We start from the raw sequence: 13,414 nt of genomic DNA, 5'->3' as shown, positions 1-13,414 counted from the left end.
TACTGTCTAGATAGAATATTTAGCCATGCCCACATAATTATATCCGATTCATTAAACTATTCTCAACTTGACTGGCTTATTTTAGACACTTGCTTTTGTTGCATTTTGCGTAGAAAGAGGTTTTAGCGAAATAAGTCAAACAAAAAACAAGTAGCGAAATAGGTCAATCAAAACAAACGAAAAAGGAAATTCGTTCATATTGCTCAATTTTGATATTCCATTGAATAATGCTGACAAACTAAATCTCTCAGCAATGCCCACATAGTTTTATCCTATTGATGAATAAATTCTACAAGATTGGATATTTTTTAATCCTTGCTTTTATTGTATTTATTGTAAAAGAAGGTTTAAACGAAACAGTTCAACAAAAAAACAGTCGCTATGTTGCGTGTAAGCCGTAGTATAGGGCTTTGTATACCCTATTTTGTTCATTTTATATGAAAGTATAAATATTGATATGAAGATAACAGACCTTTTTTCAAAATTAAATTTTTTAGACATATTCATGTATATGATAAGTGTTTTATATATATATCTCGATCCTGATACCTATTCTTGGTCCCTACAAGAAGACAATAATGAAAATAATATTAAATAATATTGAATTATATTAAAATATATTGAAAATAAATTGATTTTGCCTGGGATGACAAACATATTCACAATTCTATAACATCCATTCCTCCAGGGTATGTGTGCATGGAATAAGCAACATTTGTGTATGGAATGGGACTCATGTTGCAAAAGCGAACTGCGGCGAAAAAAAATTTTGGTCAAGACCAGTGTGACCCTCAGAAATATACCGAAATATAGCGTCTCATTTCAAAAAGATACCGTTATAAATATCGATGGTGCTATCGATTAAAAATTAATACCGATGGTTTTAAATCGATGATCATAAAATTATCGATATTGCTGCTGTTATTGATTACGGGTGCTGCCAGACCGCTGGAAAATGGTAATGCGCGCTGCCAGATCGATGGATTTGTGTGTCGGCGGGAAATTTGAAATTCTATTCAAACAAAAACTAACAAAATAGCCCAAGATGTATTTAAATTCTGTTTAAATTTTGTGTTGCTAACATAATACGTTTTAATAGAAATTAGTAAAAAAAAAAATGAATTTATTAGTAATAAAAGTCATTAAGCTTTAATTTTAGAAGAAAATACCATCCAACATTCCTGTTTTTTCTAAACATTTAGAGAAACACTTCGCTGTCAATTGCTAAGTGAAATATTTTAATGACACTTACCGAATAACTGACGTGTTTGCTTTGTGGATGTGGCAAGTAGTTTCTGTTGCAACTTCTGCCACTGCTCTGCCAACTGGCAACAAAAGTCAATTCATAGGCAGAGACAGAGCCACACAGTGGGAGAGTGTGTTAGAGTGAGAGAGCGGGCATCCAGCCAAAAGGCAAACAAAACTACGCGCCACCCAAAAGCCAAAGGATACACACGTATATACACACGCATACGCATACAGTGGGCCACAAAATTCACACGCAGTTTGTGTGACAAAAGGAGTTGTACGGAGACCAGACCCCGGATCCGTGTACTCCCCTCTGTGCTGCCACAGAGAATCCCTCTGGTTGCCTCTCTCTTGTCCTCTCCTGTCCCTCTGTTGCCGCTTGCCGCCTGCCGCCTTTCCCTTTGCTCTCAAAACACCCGAAAGAGTCACTGACAGAAACAGGATTCGGGTAATAAATTACAAAATTTGACATTTTCTGTTTTGGATCCGCTTGAATGTGAACGAACATACAGCCCGGTTTCCAGCAGCGGTTCGTTCTGTCTCTTTCTATACGTGTCTCTCCCTCTCTCTCTTATAGCCCTGTCTCTTTCGGTGTGTGTCCAGTTTTCGGTCCGAGAGCCAAGTCGAGCGTTGCGTTTCAGTGCATAAAGCAGCCCAGTCCAGGACCCTGGGACCCTGGACATCGACAGCGACGATGATGATGATGATGATGCTGCTGATGCTGAAGATGATTATGATGATGCTGCTGGTGGCTGCAACAGTGAGAAAGAGATGGGATATGTGGCAAGGACATATAATAGAAGCGCACTATGAGGTCCCACCAGATAGTTAACTTGAAATTTATTATTTTACACAATTTACAATTATCTGATTCGAATGTGCACTCAGGGATATGCGAGAGGAAAAAAGCGGTTTAGAGGCAGTGTTCAGGATGCATTTTCAGGCTGCATCTAGCCCTTCCTTTCCCCTCGGTTGCAACCTCATTTCGATGGAAAACGATTTAAGATTTTGATTTAATTTTCCCAAAAACTATGGAAATGCCTAGTTTTTGTCGGTGTCTCTTAAGGAGCGAATGAACAGACGGTGGAACCATCATCAATCATGATGACAGTGCTTCACCCTGGGATCAGGCCTCATTATGGATTTGGTTAAAGGAAATATCTTATTTCTGTTGGGAAATATGGAAATTAAATGGAATTTTCAAGGGTTTTTTTGGTAGGGAAATGCTGGACGGCCATATGCTGTTTAGAAATCTTTCTTTAATCTGCATTTGTTTCAATACCAATGACATTCTGGTGCTTCGAAAGTAAAATCTTGAATATATCGTACAATTATAGCCATTTTATATTTATATTTCATTTTTAAGATTTTATTTCCTTTCATTCTCGATTTTCCAAACGAAAATCGCTTAATTCCAAAGATTTAATTTCAATTCCATCTTAAATTTCAGGGATTCCCGCATTAAATTTCCCCTAGAAAGTCCCAGCATGGCTGAACACCAGGCGGAAATATCCCACACCCAGTGCCAGGCTTTGTGCCACCCCTTTTTGTTCCAGTTTTCGCGCTTGCGCCCCTCTTTGCACAGAGCCTGGCTCGCTCTCTCTCTCTCTCTCGGGGACCGTCAGGATCGTGACCGCGCGGCATTTCCAACAAAAAAGGCGAAAGGTTATTCCAGAAAAGTTCGCTATTGTTGCCGTTATTCTGGCGGCGCGCCATGCCATAAATCATTCCCTGTCCCTGTGTGCGTGTGTGCGTGTACGCACAACATTCCCACATTTTCCAAGAACCCCTAAACGGTTTATGGCCGAATGGCGGCACAAATTTGAATTTCAGTCTGCCCGCGGCGGCTCTTTCGCTTGCGCGGACACTGCAATCCGCTCCACTCTTATCATCAGAAGTGTGGGGGAAAAATAAAAGAAATCGGGGGGAAAAGGGCAGCCAGCCAGCAACATCGAGCAAAACAAATCAATTAGAGAAAGAGCGAGCGAGCGAGAGTGCATTGATAAGTGCAAGGTATAATAAATATAAGGTGGGACAGTACCACTCCACTAGAAGAGTGTCTCTCTCTTGCTTTCTTTGTGCTCGCAAAGATGGCATGCACAGGTGCCTATCTCGTACTACCTTACCTCATTCCTAATAAACCTTTGCTAAGTGAGTGAGCAGCAGGAGAACAACCAACATCAAACAGATAGAAAGAGAAATAAATATGTTAAGTACAAAAACAAACAAGACGAAGGGCGATAAGATCCCCCGAAACAGTCATTGACTTTGGTCTTCGGCAAATGCACTGAGAGAAAAGCAGTAGTAGCTAAATCAGCTGAATCACCTCAAACCGATCACACTCTCAGTCATCTTCGTTTGCTCTCAGTGCACAATTTTCGGTGCTGCTCTTTCTAGTTATCTCTCACGAACTGCCAGCGTCGGCGCAGCAGCAGCATAAACGAAGACGAAGCGCAGGCAGAAAACCAAACTTGAGCCGGGCTCAGGGTCCATCATCGCCAGCATTTCATTCAAATCCCGAACGTTGCGCATTGAACATTGAACTCGCGTTTAAGAAAGAGAGAAAACCCGTGTGACATAAACAAAGATAAACCGGGAAGAGTGTGTAATCAGCCATGAACAATCTCCGGCTTCGTCTTCGGCTCTGCCTTTGCCTCTGCGTGGGCCTCGCTGCCGCAGCCAGCGCCGCCCCCGTCATCAGCCACATCACCAAGGATGTGGTTGCCAGCGTCGGCGACAGCGTCGAGTTCAACTGCACGGTGGAGCAGGTGGGCCAACTCTCCGTTAGCTGGGCCAAATCGGACACCAACTCCATGCTCTCCATGCGGAATATGCTCAGTCTGCCCGATCAGCGCTACAACGTCTCTGTGACGGAGGATCCCAAGGCGGGCAATGCCATTTATACTTTCCGGATAAAACAGATCGAGGTGAACGATATGGGTCCGTACGAGTGCCAGGTGCTGGTCTCCACCTCGGAGAAGATCACCAAGAAGCTGAATCTGCAGATAAAAACACCACCTGTGATTTCGGAGAGAACGCCCAAGACCGCTCTGGTCACCGAGGGAGAAAATCTGGAGCTGACGTGCCATGCCAATGGTTTCCCCAAGCCCACCATCGCCTGGGCCCGCGAGAACAATGCCATTATGCCGGCGGGAGGGCACCTGCTGGCCGAGCCCACTCTCCGCATCAGAACCGTGCACCGCATGGATCGCGGTGGCTACTACTGCATCGCCCAGAATGGAGAGGGCCAGCCCGATCGTCGCCTCATCCGCGTGGAGGTCGAGTTCCGGCCACAGATTGCCGTTCAGCGTCCCAAGATCGCTCAGATGCTTTCGCACACCGTGGAACTGGAGTGCTCCGTTCAGGGCTATCCCGCTCCGACGGTCGTTTGGCACCGGAATGGCGTCCAACTGCAGTCGAGCCGCCAGCACGAGGTGGCCAACACAGCCTCATCCTTTGAGACAACGACTTCAGTCCTGCGCATTGCCAACGTGTCCGAGGAGGACTTTGGCGACTACTACTGCAATGCTACCAACAAGCTGGGTCACGCCGATGCCCGGCTCCATCTCTTCCAGACCGTCATCCCAGTGCCCTCCCTATCGTAGAGGTCCGGTCTGCAGACTCTGCCTGAATTCCCATTCCCACGCATATAAGACTTGAACTTTTACTTTAATGAACTTTATTTCGGCAATTCTGTGTCTGTGCGGATCGGATCGCTCCGGATGCGGCCTCTGTTTATATTATTAATGATTCATTCAATTAGCTCTCATTCAGATTCATATATTTTCGGATACACTTGAAATCTTTCGACTGTTTGTGCCTTAAGAATGCCTTTTTGCATATACATACAACAAATACAAAAAATACCATATATAGTATAAGTACATAATGTTCTTTGATACATTTTAATCGGTCTTTTCCTATATGGCGGGAGAGAGAGCCCAGCATGCTGCGGATTCTTTGAAGGGAGTAAATGTGGGAAGATTTGCTCTTGTTATGGAAGATAGTGGATGGATGGAAATACAGTAAAGAATGCTATAGATTATGGTTTGTTGGAGTAAAGTAGGTAAGAGTGGAATATAGATCGAAAGTTCATCTTCCAAGCGGTTTTATGGAAGAGAAGATTATATTTATAGTTTTTTTTTTAGATTGTAGCAGAGTTGAAAATGTTGAAAACTGATCGTTTGGAGTTCCAAAAACATTCCACAACGAAGAATAGCGAATTCTGTACTTTTTTACAATTATTTATCATACTCCAACGATATATGTTCTCACTTAATCAATTCCTACAGTACAGGTTTATCCATCTTCAATCCAAAACCATTTGAAAAAGTCCCTAAATCCTGCAGTGAAAGTCCCACCTGAACGAGCGCACACAAGTGGTCCCCGCCCAAAACCCCAAACACACACAGAGGGGAAAAAGTCATTTAGCAAAAAGTTAACAGAGCCCGCTCAAAGTGCCACAACATTTAACTCTTCAATCATGGTTAAAAAATGGCAGCCAGTTCACCTCTTGACACGCACCGGGAGATGAAAAGTGAACCCGAAAGTAAGTTGTTCTCATTGTAATTGAGAGAAATGCGGAGGCATTTGTAAGAGGTCTGCCACCGACAGGAGCAACAACTATTTCGTGTGTGTGTGTGGGTGCTTGCCGCCATATGAGGCATGTACCCCCGCCCCAAGGAAAGGGTGGCTGGCTGGGTCCATTACGGCCCGAGGACATTAGTTTAACTAGACCCCAAGTCAGAGCAGCAGTACCCCCATACATCGCTCACTAAAATCAACACTTGCTAATGACTTAATTGTTTCCATTAGAAACCCGTTGGCTGGTAAAATGTGGCTGTGGAATACTACATTTGGCCACATATTTTTCATGCTGCTGGACTTTTTCGCACATGTCCTGTCGCTGCTGGCTGCCCCCCTCTCCTACTCTCCTACTAAACGAAATCCTGACTAAATGTCTGTCTTTATTGTAATTGGTATTGTTGCTGCCCGCTCGCACGCACTCACAAGGCACTACAGGGATATGGCATGGCAGAACACGTGCATCCTCCTTCCTTAGGAACATCATTTCATTGTCTGCCTCGCTGGCATAGCGGCTGGGGGACCAAGGAAGAGAGAGAGAGCGACGGACCGACCGACCATCATGGACGTCGACGTGAGTTTTATTGATTTTCTCCTTTGGTTAAGAGCCAACCCCCGGAGAGAGAGAAGACCCGCTGCAAAAGTCGATTGGAACGCAGGATGTGCCTCTCCGAGCGGCTTAAGGGTGGAATTCGTGTTGCACAGAGACATCTCGACACCGACGTCCCACCCCAGGCCCACACGGAAAATGGCAACAGTATGTCCTGGCTAAAGGCTCTCTAGATGGTCTTTCCAGTGGGAGCAGCATGTGTGGGAGTCCTCACGAATGCATTTGTCCATGGGGGAGGTATGGGGGGTTGGAAGCTGTGTTTTGGCGCCTGCGCACTGCCGTCCATTGGTTTACCTTTCGGAGACTTGCACTTTTGTTGGATGCTGGAACCTGGAACACCATTGAAACACACAGAACACTCTTGTCTGCCCTAATGGACGCCTCCACCAGGCGGACGACACGACACGACACCGTTCATTCGTCTGGGATCTGGCGGCAAGGATGCTCTGTGGCCAGCTCCCGTATTGCCGTATTCCTTACCGTATTGTGATGATGGTCCGTCGTCCATTTACGACCTTCTAAGTTGTAAACAAAGGCTTTGGTGTTGGTTTTACGATGATGATGGGAGGACGCTGGTCCTAGTGCTTGGTGGGTGCCTCAAGATGCTGCTGATGATAGTGCTGATGACTGCTGCCACCACTGCTGTTGCAGCTGCATTCGAGAACATGTCATCGCAATAAAATCGCCGTCGTGTCCAACGAAATGTGAAATTTGATTGGGTGAGTATCCTTCTCAAAAGATTTGCTGTAATTCCCCTCCTAAATTGTGTGCCGCTGATGAGAATTTTGTTTGTGCCAAATGACAGTCCCGAAGATGGTTCTTTGAGAGCTCTTTTTAGAGGGCTAATTATGTGAATGGAAGCTTATTATTACTAGTGAATATTGTTCAGCTTTTGTGCTGTTTCTATCTAAATATTACTATAATTCTGTCCAATTTTCTGAAAGTATATTATGCCGTAACCTGAGGTGATTTACGTCCATTCGGACCATTACTTTTCTGCTTTTACTTCTGGCTACTTGCCAGGATAATTGTTTACTGTGTATTTGATAAGTTGCCAAATTAGAAGTATCCAAAAAACACACACAACATTGGCTTACAAGATGAGCAATAAGTTTGGCACAGACAAAACCATTTTCAACCCTATCAGGGTAATAGTTATTGATGATCGCCATAAGGCGATTCACGACTGTCTGTCCTTGAACCTTTTCTTTCTGGGAAAACCTCTGTAGAGACTCTTACATATATTTGCTGATGAAAGGCACTCGGGGGAATCTACAAGATGGTTCAAGATCATAACGTAAAACTAGCACTGAAGTTTAGTTCGATTTATGCACAAGGGTGCGAGGGACTGTCGACAAAGACTGTGTAGTTATTGCTGAACATTTCCGACCAAAAGATCCTACGTTGTAGGTTTCTGGGACCGACTCAGCTGCCCAGCCGAGCAGAAAAGACGAAGCCGAGTCGTGCGTGACCTCTGTCTATGGGGTTAACGAGAAACACCGACATAGAACAGATTTTTGGTATTGTATAGGTCATAATATAAATCTTCGGCCCCCGAAGTTAGCCTTTCTGATATCCCTATCATAGTCACAAATATGTATTTTTTTATTAATTAAAAATATATACGCTTATTACTAAAAAATGAATGTATGGAAAATTGATTTTATATCCCCACTAACCCATATATTTTTATTATATTTAAGCCTATAGAAACAATTTAAAATTAAATTAAATAAAAAATTTCCAGAGCAGCCTCTCACGCCCGCCATATGAATAATGTCCCAATTATGGATGTCTTACTCCCTCGCAGAATCCCAATGTGTGTGGGAGTTTTGGGGGGCAGCCAGGGCTGTGTCAGATGCAAATGAATGACTGCCACGCCCACAATCAGATAATTATGACCATGTTGCGTGGCCATAAGTAATTGCATTGTAATTAATGCGGCCTGGCAATGCCATTGCTCTGCTCTCCGCTATCCGCTATCCCCTCTACGTTCTGCATTCCTGTGTGTTTCTGTTTGTAAAAGATAAATTAGTAAATGAATTATCGGTGGCAATAGTGGGGCATTAATTGAAGTCTCACGCTCGCGATGGCTTGATTTATGAGGGGCCCAGCAATTTATAGACGAATGCATAACCATTTTCCCTCATATCCGTTTGGAAAAAGAGAGCGAAAGAGAGCGGGGGGAAAGCTGAAATGGGGAAAAATGGTAAATGGCAAATGGAAATTGGAAAAAATGCGGCAATAAATAATAATTTAAATATTCCATAAAAACGAATTAGCCAAGCGTTGACTTAAAGCCAAATATTTACGAGTGGGTGGGACATTGTAGGGGGGTTAATGTTTGTGCGAGAGGGGGTTGTGAATGACATGCAATTTGCATGGCATGCATATGCATGAGGGAGCCAAGGAGGATCCTGGGGGATTGGTCGGACGCTTGTTTGTTGCGCTGTCATTAATCCCTTCATGTGGAGAGGAGACAAATGCCAACTGCTTTGTTGCTCTTGTCCCCAATCTCTGCCTCTGCCTCTGCCCCTGTCTCCGCCCGCCCCCTTGTGCTCTTGTGTGGCACATGCGGTCTGTGGTTTTGCTGCTCAAATAATAAATTTAACTAATTGCCCAAACAGCCAGAAGCTCAGAAATACCGATTTGCATTGGCCAAACCAGATATATATCCCTCCCATTCAACACTGACCTCCCCAGGCATCCATCCTGCTCCTCCTTCTGGGCTGCTGCCACACATCCATCCTGCTCCTCCCTATTGGGCCACTAATCCCTCCTAAACTCGGTCCCCAAAAACTTCTGGTACAGTGGAGGGCGTGGTGGACAGTGTCGTAGACAGACTCCAAAGTTGGCAATGAATTGAAAGAGTTTTGCCTTGGTTTATGTCTCGGGGATTACCCGGGGAATTAATGCCCAATGATTCATGTGGTATATCCCCACCACGCCTTAAAGACTGTTCAAATTAAGAGCTTGTTTCGCTTTAATTAAAATAATTGGAAAGCATTTTACAGATCCCCTAAAGAAGCCATTCAATTTGATGTAAATAATTGAACAAATTTTGTGTTTGAAATGGTGATTGCTTAAAAGAAATGGAATACTTTATGAGGGTTATTTTCGATGTGGATTGTTTGAGAAAGGGTTTATTATTCAAGAAAAAAAGTACCCCTTGAATGAATATCCCTTTCATCGGAAAAATTCCCATAATCTGGGTTTAAAGACTTTTAATCAATCACTTCCAAGAAAGTATCCTTTATCTGAACTTTGGTATAATTTAGACAGAATTCTTCTTTGTTTAAAAACAATTTTCATTGCTAAATTTCACTAATTTCCCCTTTAAATAGCCACCTTTGAAATTACTTCCTGGGGCACCTTTAAACGATCTCATTTACCACCAGGAAAACTCTTTATCTTCTCCTCTTTGATAACGAAACCTGCAACATTCAAAGGCCATTCAAAAGTGCTCTTGGGTAGAAGAATTGGTAGCATGAGGCGCCCACCACTCGTCACCACTGCAGAGAGGAGGCTTAATGGGGGACGGGACCCTTTTTTTTATGCCCCGTATTCCTGGTTCTGGCTGGGTGCTGGCCCTGCGCCAAAAATGTGTAACGCGTTTCGCAGTTTGGAATTCGCCCGCGAAATGTGCCTTTTTGTGTGTGTCGCATCTGGTCGCTGGTCGCTGGTGTGCCGTGACGGCCGGCCACGCCCATTTGCTGGGGGGTGTCCGAGTCCGGGGCGATGTCGTTTTAATATTTCGACCAATTTAGATAACTGTTTCCATTTGCAATTAAAATGCAAAGTGCAGATACAGATACAGTACGCAGAATGCAGATACAGATACTCGAACGGACAGATGCATTCGGCGAGCGCGTCTGGCGGTTAAAAATTGGTGTCGCTCCGAAACTGAAATTAAAACTTTTCCTTGACGACCGACCACCCATGAGGGTGGGGGCAGAGGCAGGGGCAAGCACACAGTGGGCGTGGCCCGTGTCGCAGATAACCGGTTGCACTTATCTCAACGAACTTCAATATCACGTTCTTACACTTTGGGCCCTGCCTCTTCCATTGTTGAAAATTAAAAACGAAATGAAATTAAAATAAAAGAAAAACAACAGAAAAAAAAGGACAGAAAAGAGGAAAAACAATGAAGGAAAAACCAAGAGACACGCCGCGCACTGCCGACGCATTTGCATGTTAAAAGTTTTCGCACTGCTGGCATTTTATTTTCCCACCGCCTCCTGGCCACATCCTGCTCCCAGTGCCAGTGCCTGTGGTTTTTGGTTCCTTTTGGCAGCTTCTGGCGGAAGTTCTGGGCCACCGCCATTTCGGTGTACACTCCTCCGTCTTTTATGGTAAAATGTGGTGGGGGTGGTGCGATGGTACAGGACAACAGCATGGAGGTCCTTGGTTTTGTAAGGAGAAGGAGCGCAGGCTGGCTCTCTGTGTCTGTGTGGGCCAAATATATTTATGTTTTTGACATTTAATTTATGTTTTCGCTGTGTCTCACTTAAGTGCCTGATGACACAATGAACTTTGGGGTACAGCCAGCGGTGGGGGGCAGGTAGCTAGTGTCCTGTTGATTGGGCATTGATTGCACAGGTTCAAAGGTCTTACCAGGCGAAATGGAGGCTCTTAAGTGGGAGTAATTTTCAAGGTATCATAAATCATGTAAATGAGACAGGTGTGTAATTGAAATTTAATTTTTGATTAATCAGAGAGATGTTTGGCAGGTCTTAAGTGTTAGGACACGCATAGATCATCATTAGTCTAAGGAGATAAAGATTTTCCATAACTATTCCTAAATCAGCACATAATCCCCCCTTTAATCTGAATCTCGTCCAAAGTGCTCTTCAAATCATAATCTTATTAGTTTTTCTTTCACAAAAAATCTCCTTCAATCCACAAGATGGATTCCCTGCATCTTTTGGGACCGACCTTCAGATAGCTAAATCAGATTTTCTCTTGGCGTCGTCTGTCGGAAAATGCCAAAATCCGTTGTGAAATGATGAGCAATTTATCTCTGCGCGAAAATCTGGAAGAAATCTGCTGTGTAATGAATGTCCCACGATAGGTCCCGCATCCTCCCTCAGCACACTCCTTTCCTCTCCTGCAGCTGAATCTCCCTCCCCCTGCGTTTATCAAACACTGTAACAGTGCGAGGGGGGGGGGGGGACTGTTGGGGGCGGACATTATTTGGTTTAAGGGGTTTTCATTATAACATGCATCGCACGCCGCGTCGCGTCGCATTGCTCTCTTCTCTTTATCTTTATCTATGTACATATCTCCGTGGCAGCATCAAGCTGCTTGGAAGCTGGAACTCGTGTATCTATCAGGAGTATCCACACTGCGGCACCCAGCCACACCCACCAGCAGATGAAATTCGTGGGTGGAGCAGCAGCAGGAGCAGGAGTGGAGGCAGGGGGTTGGAGGCGTAACATCATGGTCGTGGGCTACATTAAAATGTTGCCAAGCGGCGAATCCTTCCAGCTGCACAGCGACAAACATCACCGTCTCCCGCTGGTGGTCCTTTTTCTCTCTCCTCCCTGGCTGATGCTGGTCCTTCCTCCCACTCCCTACTCCTGCCGTTGGCACTGCTGCTGCTGCTGCTACTGCTGCTGCTCTTTGCTATAAATAAACTGCCGCAATCGCCAGCATCATCGTCGCATCTGCAATTGCGTATGTCTGACCGGGGGCGGTACGGAACGGAACGGAGAAGGAGTAAAGGAAAGGACCATGAGAGAAATTTACCGTCTGAATATGCCGTTACCTCTGCTGCTGGGCTCTGCCTGTAAATCTTCTCCTGGCTCTGTCGCTGCTATTAGCTCTGCTGCTGCTTTTAGCTCTGTCTCTAGCTTGGCTTTTGATTCCGTTATTGAGAGTGGTCCTGGTAATCTGGTCTGCTTATACCAAGGTGTCTTAATAAAGGCTAAGGTCTGGCCTTTGAGTTTCCTTGAGCGTCCTAAATTATTCGCTTATCTCGACATGTGCTGACGCAAGTGAAACAAAGTATTGGCTCCTGGGAACACGCATCACCTTACCTAAAAGCACCTTTTCATAGAACAGCAGATCACGCGCTCTCAAATTCTCCCGCCAACGCGTCGCTCGCATGTGCACAAGAGAGCATTTAAGTCTCTGCCGAAGCCACTGTCAGTCTCTCAGCTTTTGCCTCTGTCTATCCCCTTTTAGCTATCGCATCTCAGTCGACCGCTATCTTTGATACTCCCACTGTTTTTACCCCTGCCCATGATTGAGCCTCTCTCCCTTTCATTCTGCTGCCTCTTCCACTCTGTTTGTTATTGGTATTTACGTATTCGATGCGTGGGTCGCTCGGCTCTGGTCAGACTTGGGGGGTTAGAGAGGTGTGTCTGGACTTTCCACTTTTGCTTCTTGCCTGCGAATGCTCTCTCCCACGCCACCCCTCTCAGTGATGTCTGACTGGGGTCTAACCCCGGGCTATTCGCATAAAAATTTGCATATAATTTGCGTTTCAGTTTTTTGCTTCTGTTTTGCTTTCTACGCTCCTTTGTTTTTGGTTTTGTTTTATTTGCTGTTGGCGCATTTGTATTTTATGTGTTCGCCGCATTGTTTTTGGGCGAGGAGTGGGAGGGGAAATTGGATTGGAGGCGTGTCAGAGGCGTAGTTTTCATTTTCTCCCTCTAGCCTCAGGATCTTAGTAGATGAATATTTGTTGAAGAATGGTTATTGCCAGAGATAGAGACGGTTTTCACTTAGTTTGAGAGTTCCCTGTAGTTTCGTAAAGTGTTTTTCCCAAGTTTCGTATTGATTACAATGTTGCAATAACTCCATCTTAATCAATCCACCCAATTCGCTCCATTTTAAGTAACTTTTATATCCCCCAATTACAATTCCCCAATTCCCGCAACTAATTAATTGTTTAATGCACTCCCCGACATGTAGTACCATGCTCCGTTCCGATTCATGCCCCCCGCCATGGGGCATTTTCCACTGTTT

At 44.7% G+C, this 13,414-nt stretch overlaps 1 protein-coding gene across 1 annotated transcript; it reads left to right on the top strand.

The window, feature by feature from the left end:
* Positions 1 to 3,372: 3,372 nt before the first annotated feature.
* Positions 3,373 to 5,137, top strand: LOC108155431 (protein amalgam). The gene has a single exon (XM_017286242.2). The coding sequence runs from the start codon at positions 3,864 to 3,866 to the stop codon at positions 4,851 to 4,853; it is 990 nt and encodes a 329-aa protein (XP_017141731.1). The 5' UTR covers positions 3,373 to 3,863; the 3' UTR covers positions 4,854 to 5,137.
* Positions 5,138 to 13,414: the final 8,277 nt, after the last annotated feature.

The sequence above is a fragment of the Drosophila miranda genome, chromosome 2 (genome assembly GCF_003369915.1).
Source record: "Drosophila miranda strain MSH22 chromosome 2, D.miranda_PacBio2.1, whole genome shotgun sequence".
NCBI lineage: Eukaryota > Metazoa > Arthropoda > Insecta > Diptera > Drosophilidae > Drosophila > Drosophila miranda.
The sequence above is the reverse complement of the archived record's forward strand: the minus strand, read 5'-3'. Positions and strand labels throughout refer to the sequence as shown.